Source organism: Crocuta crocuta, unplaced genomic scaffold, assembly GCF_008692635.1.
Source record: "Crocuta crocuta isolate KB4526 unplaced genomic scaffold, BGI_CrCroc_1.0 scaffold518, whole genome shotgun sequence".
Lineage (NCBI taxonomy): Eukaryota > Metazoa > Chordata > Mammalia > Carnivora > Hyaenidae > Crocuta > Crocuta crocuta.
In genome coordinates this window covers 3522750-3538349 of record NW_027530514.1, presented here as the reverse complement: position 1 = coordinate 3538349, position 15600 = coordinate 3522750, and the positions used below count along the sequence as shown (strand labels likewise).

Genomic DNA, 15600 nt, shown 5'->3' with positions numbered 1-15600 from the left:
GTGTTTGCTGGTTTTTTGTTTGCTTGTTTGTTTGTTTGTTTTACTATTAATCCAATTTCATTGGTAGTAATTGGCCTGTTCAAATTTTCTGTTTCTTCCTGATTCAGTTTTAGGAGTTTATATGTTTCTATGAATTTATCGATTTCTTCTAGGTTGTCCAATTTGTTGACATATAATTTTTGTAATATTCTCTTATAATCCTTTGTATTCCTGTGATGTCAGATTTTATTTATTCTCTTTCATTTCTGTTTTTGTTTATTAAGTCCTCTTTCTTTTTTTAGTATGTAGGCCTAAAAGTTTATCAATTTTGTTGATCTTTTTAAGAACAAGCTCCTAGTTTCATTGATTTGTTCTATTTTTTTCCTTTTTTAAGTTTCGATTTTGTTTATTTCATCTCTAATCTTTATTACTTCCTTCTTACTTCTGGTTTGGGATTTTGTTTGTTCTCTCTTTTTTTTTTTTTTTTCCTAGCTTCATTAGGTGTAAAGTTAGGTTGTTTAATTGAGCTTTTTCTTGCTTCTTGAGACCTGTATTGCTTTAAGCTTCCCTATTACAACAGATTTGGGACCATTTTGTTTTCATTTTCATTTGTCTCCATCTTATTGTGTTTTTTTCTTCTTTGATTCTTGGTTGACTCATTCATTGTTGAGTAGCATGTTTTTTAACATGCATGTATTTGTATTCTCTCCAGATTTTTCTTGTGGTTGATTTCTAGTTCATAGTATTATAATCAGATGCATGGTAAGACTTCAGTCTTTTCAAATTTGTTGAGACTTGTTTTGTGGCCTATTATGTAATCTCTTTTAGAATGTTCCATGTGCACATGAAATAATGTATCTTCTGCCTTTTTAGGATAGAATGTGTGCCATTTCAAATCACTATTTCCGTGTTGATTTTCTGCTTGGATATCTGTCCGTTGATGCAAGAGGATGTTAAAGTCCTCTACTTTTATTGTATTATTATCAATTACTTCCCTTATGTGTTTTTAGCTGCTTTATGTATTATGGTGCTTCTATGTTGAGTACCGTATTTATAATTATTATATATATTCTTGTTGAATTATTCCCTTTATCATTATACAGTGTTCTTCTTTGTCTCTTGCTACAGTCTTTCTTTAAAGTCTATTTTCTCTGATACAGATATTGCTATCCTGGCTTTCTCTTCAATGCCATTTGCATGAAAAATTATTTTTCCATTCTTTCACATTCAGTCTGCATGTGTCTAAGTCTGAAATTAGCCTCTTACTGACAGCATATATATGGACCTTGCTTTTTTATCCATTCTTTTGTCTTTTGATTGGAACATTTAGTCTATTTGTATTCAAAGTGATTATTGACAGGTATATATTTATTGCCATTTTGTTACTTGTTTTATAGTTGTTTATAGTTCTTTTCTATGTCTTTTGACTGGAGTATTTAGTTCATTTGCATTCAAAGTGATTATTGACAGGTATATGTTTATTGCCATTTTGTTACTTGTTTTATAGTTGTTTATAGTTCTTTTCTATGTCTTTTGACTGGAGTATTTAGTTCATTTGCATTCAAAGTGATTATTGACAGGTATGTACTTATCACTATTTTGTTCCTTGTTTTATAGTTGTTTACATAGTTCTTTTCTCTTCTGTCTTGCTCCCTTCTCTTAGAGTTAGATGGCTTTCTTTAGTAATATACTTGGATTCCCTTCTTTTTTACTTATTTGTTACTGGTTTTTGATTTGTGGTTACCACTAGGTTTGTAATTAACATCGTCTGCATATAGCAGTCTCTGAAGCTCACTTAAAAATTTTGAACTCATTCTTTACTCCTCTTCCTCTATTTTATGTGCATGATATGATACTTTACATCCTTTTATTTTGTGAACCCACTGAGTTGTTTTTATAGATATACTTATTTTGACTGCTTTTATGTTACTACTTTTCTTACTGCTGCTTATGGTCTTTTCTCTCTACTCAATGTTCCCTTTAACATTTCATGTTGGTCTGGTTGGTCTGCAACTAGACCACCTTTAATTTCTGTTTGTCCAGAAAACTTTTAATCTCTCCTTCCATTCTGATTGATAGACTTGATGGATGGCATATTCTTGGCTGCTGGGTTTTGTTTTTTTTTGTTTTTTTTGTTTTTTTTTTGGTTATGTTTTGTTTTGTTTTGTTTTTTCTTCAGTACCTTGAATATATCATGCCACTCCCTTCTGGCCTGAAAACTTTCTGCTGAAAAATCAGTTTATAGCCTGATGATGTTTCCCTTGTATGTAACTCTTCTTTTGTTGCTTTTAAAATTCTCTTTATCACTACATTTGCCATTTAATTACTGTGTGTCTTGGTGTGGACCTCCATGGGTTGATTTTGTTGGCACCTCTCTATACTCCCTTAATCTAGATTTCTGTTACCTTCCCCATATTTGGGAAGTTTTCAGCTATTATTTTTTCAAATACATTTTCTGCCTCTGTTTTCTCTCTCTTTTCCTTCTGGGATCCCTATAATGTGTATGTTATTATGCTTGGTGACGTCACTGAGTTCCCTAAGTTTATTTTCATTTTTTATTATTTTTTTCTCTTTCCTGTTGAGTCTTTCTCTTCCAGGTTGCTGATCCATTCTTCTGCTTCTTCTATTCTCTTTATTCCATCTTTTATATTTTTCTATTTCACTTACTGAGTTCTTCATCTCTGATTGGTTCCTTTTTATGTTTTCTTCTTCTTTGTTAATGGTCTCACCGAGGTCCTCCACTCTTTTCTCAATCCCATGACTATTTTTATGACGATTACTTTAAATTCTCTATCAGCATATTACTTATCTCCATTTCATTTAGGTCTCTTGCTCTGATTTTGTCTTGTTGTTTCTTTTGGGACATAATTTTCTGTCTCCTCATTTTGTCTAACTCTCTGTGTCTGTTTCTATATATTGGGAAAGTTAACTACTTCTGTTCTTTGAAAGTAGTGGCCTGTGTAGAAGAGGTCCTATAGTGCTCTGCATTACAAAGTGCCCTGTTCACCAGAACCTGGTGCTTCAGATGCATTTCCTATGTGTGTTGCTTGTACCCTGCTGTTATGGCCGAGCTTCTTTTGCCTCAGTCCCGTAATCTGCAATGGCTCTCTTGCCTGTTGTAGGTGGGGTTTGGTCCCTGTGTTGTCACTTGGCCACTCTGGGGCTACCTTGGTCTTAAGTTGATTCAGACCAGGCATTTGCCGGATATTCAGTCACACCAAAATAAAGGAGAATGTGGGAGAAGGCACATGGTGCCAGCGAGGTTCAAATGGGAGAGAACCTACAGCTGCTGGGGACCAAGGTAGACTAGTTTGGAGGGGCTGCATGTTCAGAAGTCCACAGGTGAAATGCCTAGTCTCAGCAAGGTTTGTGCAGTTCTGCTATGGGAGGGGAGCTGGAGTGGAGTCCTGACTAGAGTCAGAGTGTCTGCAAAAGAATGCATTGGCATAGTGCACTGTTAGTAAGTTGGGCAGGGAGTGTTGTTGGCCTGGAGCTGTTTCCTAAAGGTGGCTGTATGCATATGCTGGAGGGCAGGGGAAGGAAATGGAGCATGCCAGCTCCTTTGTTCCTGGAGAAGTCTACCAATTATCTCTACCCCTCCAGCACAAGCTCTGAGGTTAATATAGAAATTTACCTCTGTATATCCCAGGCATTTTTCAAACTGCTGCTTCTCTGCTGTATCTCTGTGGAGCTGTTATGTTGTCTCTTTAAGGGTAGAAATTCAGTTTTTTTCTCACCCTCCTGGCTCTCCCACTTATTTAAAGTTCCATGTTTTAAGCACTGCTGATTTAAAGAATTCACCAAATCCAAAATTTAGCCTCTCTGGTTTTCAAAGTCAAATATTATGGGGATTCATCTTCTCTGTGCATGCTTCCTGGTGTCAAAGTCTGTTTCTCCCTCTTCTTCAACTGTTCCTCCCTTCCCCCCATGTACAGTCCTGTGTCTCTACCTTTCTCATCCTTGTTGATGTGGCCTCTTCTCTACATTTAGCTGTGGAGTTTGTTGTGCCAGTCTTTGGGATGTTTTCTAGGTTATTTACATTAATGTGGGTGTTAGCTAGTTGTATCTGAGTGATGAGGTGAGCCTAGGCCCTTCCTAGTCCATCTTACCTGAAAGAAAAAAACGGGTATTTTGAAATGTTTATAATCTCTTGTCTCTGATCACACCTTGCTGAACTATCTCACTTGTTTATCACATGCAAAAGTATCTTTTAAAAATCTTTTCAATTAAAAACTCAAACTAATACAGAGTTTTCCCAATGCATTCAATTGTATGTTCTGAGTACTAGAAAAGGCAAATCTGTCATGCCTACACAAGTGTATACATTTGTTAGGTATTTTTCATGCTGGCTGTTTATCCATCTGAGTGTGAGGTACACAAAATTTATAGTTTTGAAATTCTCCCAAGTATTATAATGCTCTTTTAAAGAAGACTCTGCAATTTTAAGTAAATTTGTTTGGTGAAAATATGTAAATTAATAGTAATGAAGATTCTGATGTTCATTCTGTTCTTTTGACCATCACAGATCAAAGAACACCTTGCTAAGGGGCAACGAATGCTGGCAGGTGATGGAATGTCCCAGGTGACCAAGACACTGTTGGATTTAACTCAGAGGAAAAATTTCTATGCAGGTGATCTTCTGATGTCTGTGGAAATTCTCAGAAATGTGACAGACACGTTTAAAAGGGCAAGTTACATCCCTGCATCTGATGGAGTCCAGGTAAGGAGAGACAGTCCCCTGAAGGAAAAGACTAGTGAAGATGCAATCGGTTTTGGTCCTGAGAAGCCACTTTTGCAGCTGCTTTGGAGCCATTCTGGCCTGCAGGGAGAGAGTGCTCATTGCTGCAGGAGACGTATTCAGGTTGTGCTTAGTGTGAGCTCTGGAAATGACCTCAATTCCCTTAGTTATTGTACACCTCAGTGTCCTCAACCATAAAATGCACATAATACATACACCTCAAGGAGATACTGAATGAGAATGTGTGTAAAGTGTTTTGAGCCCTGAGATAAAAGGCACTATAGCAAATTCAAGGTTGTATCATGGATATTTTATTCCCACATTTAATATCACCATCTTGCCATAGGAGACTATTAAAAGTACATTAAACGTAATGAAAGCACATTAACTATAACATGCAAAGAAGACACAGTTTAAGTTTTGTTTGGGGTTTTGCTAGTTGAAGGGGGAAGGCCATATTCAATTTCATGGAACCATGGCCTGAAAATCTCAAGCAAACAGAGAATTGTTCTAGATAGGAAAATAAGAAATTCAATAACTCCTCACAGCATGTTTTTCTTGTCATGGAAGACTTCTAGAGCAACCTCGTTTATTTCCATAATAAAGTTTAAGTACTCACCCAATTTCAGTACTGCCTTTGCCATTAAAACAAAGCTCCTTGAATGGCAAACAAAACACATTTAATCCAGCTCCTGTTTGCACTTCAGATTAACTCTTTTTGTGCTGTAGGCTAAAATATACTCCTGCCAAGAATGCTGAGTTGATTTCTGCATTTCCAGCATAATGTTCTTTCTCTATCTCTGCATAAAGTTCATTAAAATAAAAATTTGGCAAAACTCCCAGAGTAGGTAGTTTTCTTTCAGCCTACTCTTCATTTGGGAATTTTATTTGCATTACATTTGGGGAATGCAGAGGGTGTTTTTTTGTTTTGTTTTGTTTTGTTGGTTGGTTTTGCTTTGTTTTGTTTTAATCAGCTATTGAGGGAAAGAGGGAAAGAAGAGTTTTTGAAGTCATGGAATCCTTATAAATGATATTGATGCCCTGATTTGTATAGAGGTACATATTTTACTTAAATTATATGCATATACTGCTGAAAGTAACTGCCATGAGAATTATTGGTGCTATTTTATATCATATCACCAGTGTCCAGGAAAACAGTTTTAATTGTAAAAATATGTGGAATGGAAGATTACCTTCATTTGAGCATTTCAAACACTTTTTTTTTTTGCAAAGAATGAAACAGTCTTCCAATTAAAAAAACTTAGTAAAGTAAGGCAAGTAGATCTTTTCCCTGTAGTTCTAAAATACTTCTATCCATTAGAATTTATATTAAAAAATAATGTCTGAAGACCTTTACACAAAATAGAAGTTGTAATTTCAAAAGACTTCAGACACTTATGTTCATAATTGAAACATAGGCAAATGCTTAATCAAATAATCTCTAGGGCCTCCTTTAACCCTCAAGAGTGTAGGGCTTTAAGATTTTTAGACACTGAAACTGAAGAAATTAAGATTACCAGGTTATATTGGGAACATATTTTGATTGAGCTACTCATTAGAATGCTTTGACTCAGTGAACAATTAGTTTAGTCATGGACATTAGCTGGCTTGACTTAAATAGAGCAGTTTGGCTGATTATTTTGTTGTCATTTTGGCATAGCCAGAAATAAGTCCCTCCATTTCCATCCCACGCTCTCATTAATCCTCGACATTATACAAGATTCTTAGCACGTTGGTGTCCTAGTCATCCCTTCACAAACAGCACTGGATTTGTCTACCACATTGTCTTTTCTGGTGTCTTTTCAGGCCCCTGGAATGCTCTCCTCCTCTTCTGGAATCCCTTCTTTTTCCATATCTGTCTGTCAAAATCTTAGCCTGGATCTAGCAAGTCTTTCTGAATCCCAGATCAGCAAACCACAAACTCCATCTGAAAATGATTTCTCTTTTCTGAAATCTCAGACAGCTTTGCACCTCTTTTATTCTACTTCTTACCATTTCACAGAAATCCTTTATACATATTTATTGTCTTTGATTGATTATAATCTCTAGTTTATCGCCTTACTCAACATCACCTGTACCTTACTTAAACTTCAGTGTTCTGTTTCCAAGGGCTCTGGGCACTTTTGATTAGCTAGCACTTCAGATTAATATGACAAAACTAATTATCTTGAATTACAAGTGTTCTTGCATATTCTACTTCTCTTTGTAGACATAGCAGTCTTACGCTGAAATTGTGATGTTATCTTGACTTTTCCTTCTTTTCTTTTTTTATAGGATATGCCTACACAGTGTCTCTTCTATTCCTTTCTCTTTTCCCACTTCTTTTATCCTAATTTAGTCTTTAATTACTTCAGCCTGCATTATTTCCATGGCTTCTTTCCTTTCATTCTCCCTCAGATCTTTACCTACATCTCTGTTCATCTTGTACCTCACAGTCCTATTAGTTATCTAAAACAGCTCTGATTATTTCAGTCGTTAGATCACAAACTTTCATCAGAGCTTGAAGACCTCCTGAATGACAACCCAAAGTCTTTATGTTGTCTTCTAGTACAATCCACAGTATGTTAGTTACCTACCTTTATAGTCAAATGCATGAATTACTCTTCCTTTTCACAGACTTGTGCCAAATTAACCACTACCCACTTCTTAAATGCACTGTGTGTTCTTAACCCTTGATCTTTGCCTCTTCTATGCTTTGAGACTGGCTTGGTCTGTCTCAGTTGTCTAAAGTAATTTTTTGGTACTCTGGGCCTCTCAATTCTCATAGCCCTTTCTCTCCTGCATCTCTTTATATCTCATATTATTGGCACTCACTCTAAATCTTGGAAAAGAAGACATTTTTCTGATCCGTCTTTGGATCCCAGCCAAGCTCTAGGACACCCCCCTCCTCAAACAAGATTTTGCATAGAACTGTAACAACAAAATTAGTAATTACGTAGGTAATACATGCTTTTTTTCAACCTTTTTTTTTAAGCGGGAAGTGAGCAAAAACCAAAGAAAGGTTAAGCAAAACTATGTAAAGAAAATACATTCTTTTCAATGTAATTAAGAGCCAGGTATTTTAGTTAAAATGCCTAGGAATGCTGGGTTCACCATAAGATTGATTTGATGCATTGATGAAAATGAGGTAGAATAGCTACAACCTGTTACAGTTGGGGAAAAAATAAGTTGTTTCTATGTCTTGGAATTATGAATCATAGTAATAGTTTTATTTTTGGAAACTGGTAGAAAAGATATTCCAAAAGTCTTTTCCCTCCATACATTCTTTTCCAAACCCTGGCGCTTTGCCATATCTTTGTCTTACTATGTTAGTCCTCTATATAGTTTGTCCTTCCTGTTTCCAATTCTGATGCAAGTTTCTTCCAAAACCAGCTCAAAACTCCTTTCTAGTCAAAAGTCTTCTCATCAAATCCCAAGCAAAATTCAAATGTTTCCCAATTGTTTGGCCTTTTGAAACCTTGTAAATATCTCTACTTATAGTATATCTCTCAGATAACATTGTGACAGTTCTCATAATATTCTAATTATTTGTTTCCAGGGCTTTTTCAGCAATAGAGTTTAAGCTTGTTGAAAGACTATTATATCTTGAAGCATAGTAGATGTTCCAATATTTGTTGAAGGGATTAAAAAGTGAGTAACAGTAATTTGGGGAAATTTACATTGTTCACACACACAGACACACACGCACACAACTCAGAACATCCAATTTAGAGAGAGGAAAAAAAGCGGAAAACATGTCCATTAACTTATTTTTTAGCACCAGTGAAAATTTGTCTTGAGTCTCATTTTATCAGTAGAGGATTGAGCTTGCAGTGCACACACTGGAGCTTTAAGACTTGACAGAATTAAATCAGACATATACAAGTTGAAATTCCAACTTGTCTAATAACTATCTTGGTGTCTTCAAACACATTGCTTAATATTTCTCTACCTCATTTATTCATATCAAAATAAGAAATAAAGAAGAAATAGTAGTATGGACTATTCTCATTATTCATGGTAGTTATATTGTATAAGTTTGCAGCAAACACTGAATCAATGAATAATGAACCATTTACTCCTAAGGAAAATATAAGATGAGGCTCCTTTGAGAATCTGTTTATACCATTTTCATCAACCAATTAATACATGACCTTGTTTTATGTGTGTTACTGTTAAAGGACATCATTTTTTAAATGTTCAGTTATTTTTGAGAGGGAGAGAGAGAGTGACAGAGAGAGAGAGAGTGGAGGAGAGGGTAGAGAGGAGGACAGAGGAAGATCTGAAGCAGGCTCTGAGCTGACAGCAGAGAGTCCAATATAGGGCTCAAACTCACGAACTGCAAGATCATGACCTGAGTCAAAGTTGAATGCTTAACTGGGCCACCCAGGCACCCTAAGAGACATCATTTTGAATTATTAATCATTAAAATTGAACTCACAGCCAAGAAACTATAACTCATGCCAGAAAAAGTTTTCCCAATACATACATTTTCTCTGTAAGGCACATAATGGTTTTTTTGAGTTTAAGAATACTAGATAGTCCTTCAGCACTGTGCTGGGGAACATTTAAAACCATGAAATCACCAACAAAAAGCATTAAAAAAATGAAACAAACAAACAAAAGCTAACCTGGGCATTAAATTGGCCATGAATAGGAACTTGTTTATAGTATGTGAGCTGAAACAAAAAGTCAGAACATCACCATGTTTGACTTCAGCTGTGTACATGTGCATTGGGTGACCCGAATTTTCCCCACCTCTCTACATGTCTGTGAATGACCATAAAAGCATTATGAGTTTTGATTTGGGGGTTACAGATAAATTTTAACAAGTAATTGATTTGCAAATATGGAATCCATGAAAAAAGAAGATTGACAATAACTGTTTTCCATGGTTGTTGTGAAACTTAGAAATAATACATGTTAAATACATAATAATCCATGCAAAATAATATTTGTGACTTTTCCAGCAGAGTACATAGGTACTCCATAATTCCATTATTGCTAGTATTATAACTCTTAACATAAAAGTAAAAGATGGACCTTGTTCTCAAGTCACTTACAATATCATGGAATGGGGGAAAAAACCTTTATGAATGAGAGTAGTCTATGGTAATCAGGAGAGATGTGAGTACAGTATGTTTCACTTATAGGAATTCTAGAAACATAAAGATCTGGGGTGCAACAGTAAGAAAAGAATTTGTGGAGGATTTAAGACTTGTGATGGAATCTGGAGAAATAAGCTTAGCACAGAGACAGTCATTAAACTGTGTAACTAAAGGCATAGAAATGATATGAGCATGGCATGTTCAAAAGACCAAGGATTGTAGAAAATAAAATGCATGTTGGAAAATGCAATCATAAAGACAGAAGAGTCAAGGCCACCAAAGTGTTTGGACTTGATTCTCTATAAACACTCACTAAATGTAATTGGTATTTTTGGAAAGATCTTGCAGAGGTAGATAATGTGGATTAGTTAAGTTGAGGAAGATCAGGGGAAAATACCCCGTGGAGAGGCTACAGCAGTGATCTAAAGGTGAGGAAAGTGTGCTTTAATGACAGTGGATCAGAAAAGGATAAGTAGTCTTAGTGGAAAGAAATGGAGGCCCTAGAGATAGTTTATATTTGGGGAATAAATAAGGAAAATATTGGAAAGAATGGAGGTATCCACAAAAACTCATCATGTACTGTGTTTCTCAAACTCACTGAAAGCATGGACAGATCTCCATCCAGACATCTTTCTGTTTCCTGACAAAATTTCTGTTGATCTAACTCAAGTGTTTTGTAAATTCTTTTGACTGTGACCCACTGTGGGACACAGTTTACTTCCATATATAATTGAAAACCAGAGGTTTACAAAATAATATTTACCTTTAGTGTGTGTGCTGCACTAACTGTTATGAAAAGTTGATCACAACCCTCTATCAGGTCACCACTTACTGTCTGAAAATCATTTGTTTATCTAACCCATTTCCTAGGGTTGAGATTAAACAGAAAGCTCAAACCTCAGTTTCCAGTCTCTTTCTTAAATGCAAACCATATTCTAGATAAAGCTTTCAGAGTTAAGTGACCAAGGAATTAAATTGAAAGCACAGTTAGTGATTTCAGATAAGGCAAGCATCTTCTCTTCTAAAACTCTTGATTAGGGGTGCCTGGGCGGCTCAGTTGGTTAAACGGCCGACTTTGGCTCAGGTCATGATCTCGCGGTTCCTGGATTCAAGCCCCACATTGGACTCTGTGCTGACAGCTCAGAGCCTGGGGCCTGTTTCGGATTCTGTGTCTCCCTCTGTCTCGGCCCCTCCCCGGCTTGTGCTCTGTCTCTCTGTCTCAAATATAAATAAACATTAAAAAATTTTTTTTAAACTCTTGATGAGCAAACATATATGCTATACTGTTGATCAACTGTGGCAGGTCACCCAGTGAGAATCTTGGGCATTGTTTCTCCTGTGGTTTCAGTGTGAGACAATTTTGCCTTTTGCATACAAAAGACTAGTTTGATAAATGTGGAAGCAACTATTACTATGATAATATAATGTACTGATAAGCCTCATCTGTGCAAATAATCTAATTCTTCTGACTAAATAAGATCTACTAAGGACCGTTAGAGTTGAAATCATGATATAACTTTAGCATTTAAGTTATTCAAGACTTGAATTCCTTTGCTTACAGAACATTGTGCAGCCATAAACATTAATAGTTTCCTTGAACGTAAGTAGGCGAGTTAGGGAAGGTATTAGAGTGTGATGATTAAGAGTGCTTGCCCTGGAGGCAGAATCCTGGACCTCAGGTCACAGCTCTAATGCTTATAAGCTATAGGATACTAGACAAGTTACTTGACCTCTATGACTCAATTTTCTTTTCCATCATATGGAGTAATAGCATGTACCTCGTAGTTAAATTATATATGTAAAACTTACATAGTACATGGCACACAGTAAAAGTTCAAGGAATGTAGCTACCCTTATTATCTGAGAAGGTGAAATTCTGATGGAGCAAAAACCTGAAGCATCTCTGAATTACAGGTACAAGCTGCCAATGCACATGTGTACTTTGGTATCTCTCTTGCAAAGAAAGGAAGGTCAGATGTTTCTCATGGCACCACCTCAGGAAGTATGGGTACTTTTTAATCCCTTATTACAGAGGAGAAGGGCAGAAAATGTGTCAAGGAAAATAGTCAGAAAAGAAGCATTAGTCTTTAAGGTCAACATTGCAAGGCCATTTGAAAGATAGACCGCAGGTGGACATAGAGAATGACTTTCATCAGTAACCAGGATTTCTAGCCCAGTGGGAACCAAGTTGTGAACAGGACCACAACTCCAGCTGGCTGTCACTCCAAGACATAAATGGCTACTATTTTCCATCTTAACAGCCTGAGAGGATATCCTATGGTGTGTGGCAAAGGGAGCCCTGTACAACTAACAGCTCTTTCTAGGTAGTATTTAAACCTTGCCCTTATTATAAAGGTGAAAATAAGAAATTCAACACCAAATAATTTCCTTAAATGGGTGAGATATTAAGCAATAACTCTTGCTCTGCAAGTCAATGTGATTCATCCTACCAAGAACAAACTTTGGAAGATGGCTGCTGGCTGAGGGAAACTCAGCATCTCCACAGGAGAGTGCAAGTGTATGCAACAATCAGGTGGGAAGAGGAAGGGAGGCAAACAAGTCTTGAGAGTATGTGTGATACTGCCTATTTACTAGTAAATGCCATGTAATGAAATAAATGATTTTGGTTGAGTTTAAAAAACACAATAAAGTATCTGATAAATAGTTTTATCCAATCAGAATTTGTCATTATTTCCTTTGGAGTTAAGAAAATACCGAGATATGCATTAGCACAATATACAGGCAATTTTCTTCTTTTTTCTTTTTTTCTTCTTAAATAGATTATTGTCAAGTTGGTTTCCATATAACACCCAGTGCTCATCCCAACAAGTGCTCTCCTCCATGCCCATTGACCCCCTTCCCCTCTCCCTAACACCCATCAGCCCTCAGTTTGTTCTCAGCATTCAAGAATCTCTCATGGTTTGCCTCGCTCCCTCTCCCCAACTACTTTTCCCTTTCTTCCCCATGGTCCCCGGTTAAGTTCCTCCTAATCCACCTATATGTGCAAGCATATGGTATCTGTCTGACTTATTTCGCTTAGCATAACACCCTCAAGTTCCATCCATGTTGCTACACATGGCCATATTTCATTCTTTCTCATTGCCATGTAGTATTCCATTGTACAGATAAACCACATCTTCTTGACCCATTCGTCCATTGATGGACACTTAGGCTTTTTCCATGTTTTGGCTTTTGTTGAGAGTGCTGCTATGAACATTGGGGTACATGTGCCCCTATGCATCAGCACTTCTGTATCCCTTGGGTAAATTCCTAGCAGTGCTATTGCTGGGTCATAGGGGAATTCTATTGTTACTTTTTTGAGGAACCTCCACACTGTTTTCCAGAGGGGCTGCACTAGTTTACATTCCCACCAACAGTGTAGGAGGGCGCCTGTTTCTCCACATCCTCGCCAGCATCTAGAGTCTCCTTATTTGTTCATTTTAGTCGCTCTGACTGGCATGAGGTGGTATCTCAGTGTGGTTTTGATTTGTATTTCTCTGATGCGGAGGGACTCTGAGCATCGTTTCATGTGTCTGTTGGCCATCTGAATGTCCTCTTTGAAGAAGTGTCTGTTTATGTCTTCTGCCCATTTTTTCACTGGGTTGTTTGTTTTTTGGGTGTGGAGTTTGGTGAGTTCCTTATAGATTTTGGATACTAGTCCTTTATTTGACATGTCATTTACAACTATCTTTTCCCATTCCATCAGTTGCCTATTAGTTTTATTGATTGTTTCCTCTGCCGTGGATAAGCTTTTCATCTTGATGATGTCCCAAGAGTTCATTTCTGTTCTTGATTCCCTTGCCTTTGGGGATGTGTCAAGTAAGAAATTGCTGCGGTTGAGGTCAAGAAGGTTGTTTCCTTCTTTCTCCTCTAAGGTTTTGATGGTTTCCTGTCTCACATTCAGGTCCTTTATCCACTTTGAGATTACTTTTTGTATGGTGTGAGAAAATGATCTAGTTTCNAAAGTCTGGGATGGTGATGCCTCCCATTTTGGTTTTCTTCTTCAATCTTACTTAACTATTCGGGGTCTTTTGTGGGTTCCATACAAATTTTAGGATGGTTTTTTCTAGTTTTGAGAAGAATGCTGGTGCAATTTTGATTGGGATTGCATTGAATGTGTAGATTGCTTTGGGTAGTAATGACATTTTAACAATATTTATTCTTCCGATCCATGAGCATGGAATGTTTTTCCATTTCTTTGTGTCTTCTTCAATTTCCTTCATAAATTTTCTATAGTTTTTATCATACAGATCTCTTATATCTTTGGTTAGGTTTATTCCTCGGTATTTTATGTTTCTTTTTGTGCAGTTGTGAACGGGATCAGTTTCTTGATTTCTCTTTCTGTTGCTTCATTGTTGGTGTATAAAAATGCAACCAACTTCTCTACATTGATTTTGTACCCTGTGACTTTGCTGAATTCATGGATCAGTTCTAGTAGGCTTCTAGTAGGCTGTTGGGTTTTCTATGCAGAGTATCCTGTCATCTGTGAAAAGTGAAAGTTTGACTTCTTCTCTACCAATTATGATGCCTTTTATTTCCTTTTGTTGTCTGATGGCTGATGCTAGGACTTCCAGCACTATGTTAAACAACAGTGGTGAGAGTGGACATCCCTGTCATGTTCCTGATTTCAGGAGGAAAGCTCCCAGTTTTCCCTCATTAAGGATGATGTTAGCTGAGGGCATCTCATAGATGGATTTTATGATGTTTAAGTAAGCTCCTTCTATCCTGACTTTCTCGAGGGTCTTTATTAAGAAGGTATGCTGTATTTTGTCCACTGCTTTTTCTGCATCTTTTGACAGGATCATATGGTTTTTATCTTTTCTTTTGTTAATGTGATGTATCACATTGATTGATTTGCGAATATTGAACCAGCCCTGTAACCCAGGAATGAATCCCACTTGATTATGGTGGATAACTCTTTTTATGTGCTGTTGAATTCGATTTGCAAGTATCTTGTTGAGGATTTTTGCATCCATATTCATCAAGGATATTGGCCTATAGTTCTCTTTCTTTGCTGGGTCTCTGTCTGGCTTGGGAATTAAAAGCGATGCTGGTTTCATAGAATGAGTCCAGAAGTTTTCCTTCAATTTCTGATTTTTGGAGTATCTTAAGAAGAATGGGTATTAATTCTGTTTTAAATGTCTGGTAGAATTCCCCAGGGAAGCCATCTGGCCCAGACCTCTTATTTGTTGGGAGATTTTTGATAACTGATTAAATTTCTTCCCTAGTTATGGGTCTGTTCAGATTTTCTATCTCTTCCTGTGTGAATTTTGGTAGTGAGTATGTGTTTAGGAATTTCTCCATTTCTTCTAAGTTGTCCAGTTTGTTGGCATATAATTTTTCATAGTATTCTCTGATAATTGCTTGTATTTCTGAGGGGTTGGTTGTAATAAGTCCTTTTTCATTCATGATTTTGTATAATTGGGTGCTCTCTCTTTTCTTTTTGAGAAGCCTGGCTAGAGGTTTGTCAATTTTGTTTATTTTTTTGAAAAACCAACTCTTGGTTTCATTGATCTGTTCAGCTGTCTTTTTGGATTCTATATTTATTTCTGCCCTGATTTTTATTATTTCTCTTCTCCTGCTGGGGTTGGGGTGCTCTTGTTGCTCTCCTTCTAGTTCCTTTAGGTGCGCTGTTAGATTTTGTACTTGTGCTTTTTCTAATTTCTTGAAATAGGCCTGGAGTGCAATGTGCTTTTCTCTTAGGACTGCCTTTGCCACATCCCATAGAGTTTGGATTGTTGTATTTTCATTTTCATTTGTTTCCATATATTTTTAAATTTCTTCTCTAATTGCCTG

At 36.7% G+C, this 15600-nt stretch overlaps 1 protein-coding gene across 1 annotated transcript in view; it reads left to right on the top strand.

Moving 5' to 3' along the window:
* Window positions 1-15600, top strand: part of ADGRB3 (adhesion G protein-coupled receptor B3) — a 453898-nt gene that overhangs the window by 75884 nt on the left and 362414 nt on the right. Inside the window, exon 9 of the mRNA XM_077767234.1 lies at window positions 4505-4699. Coding sequence (XP_077623360.1) covers window positions 4505-4699 — 195 coding nt within the window. The remainder of the gene's footprint in view (window positions 1-4504; window positions 4700-15600) is intronic.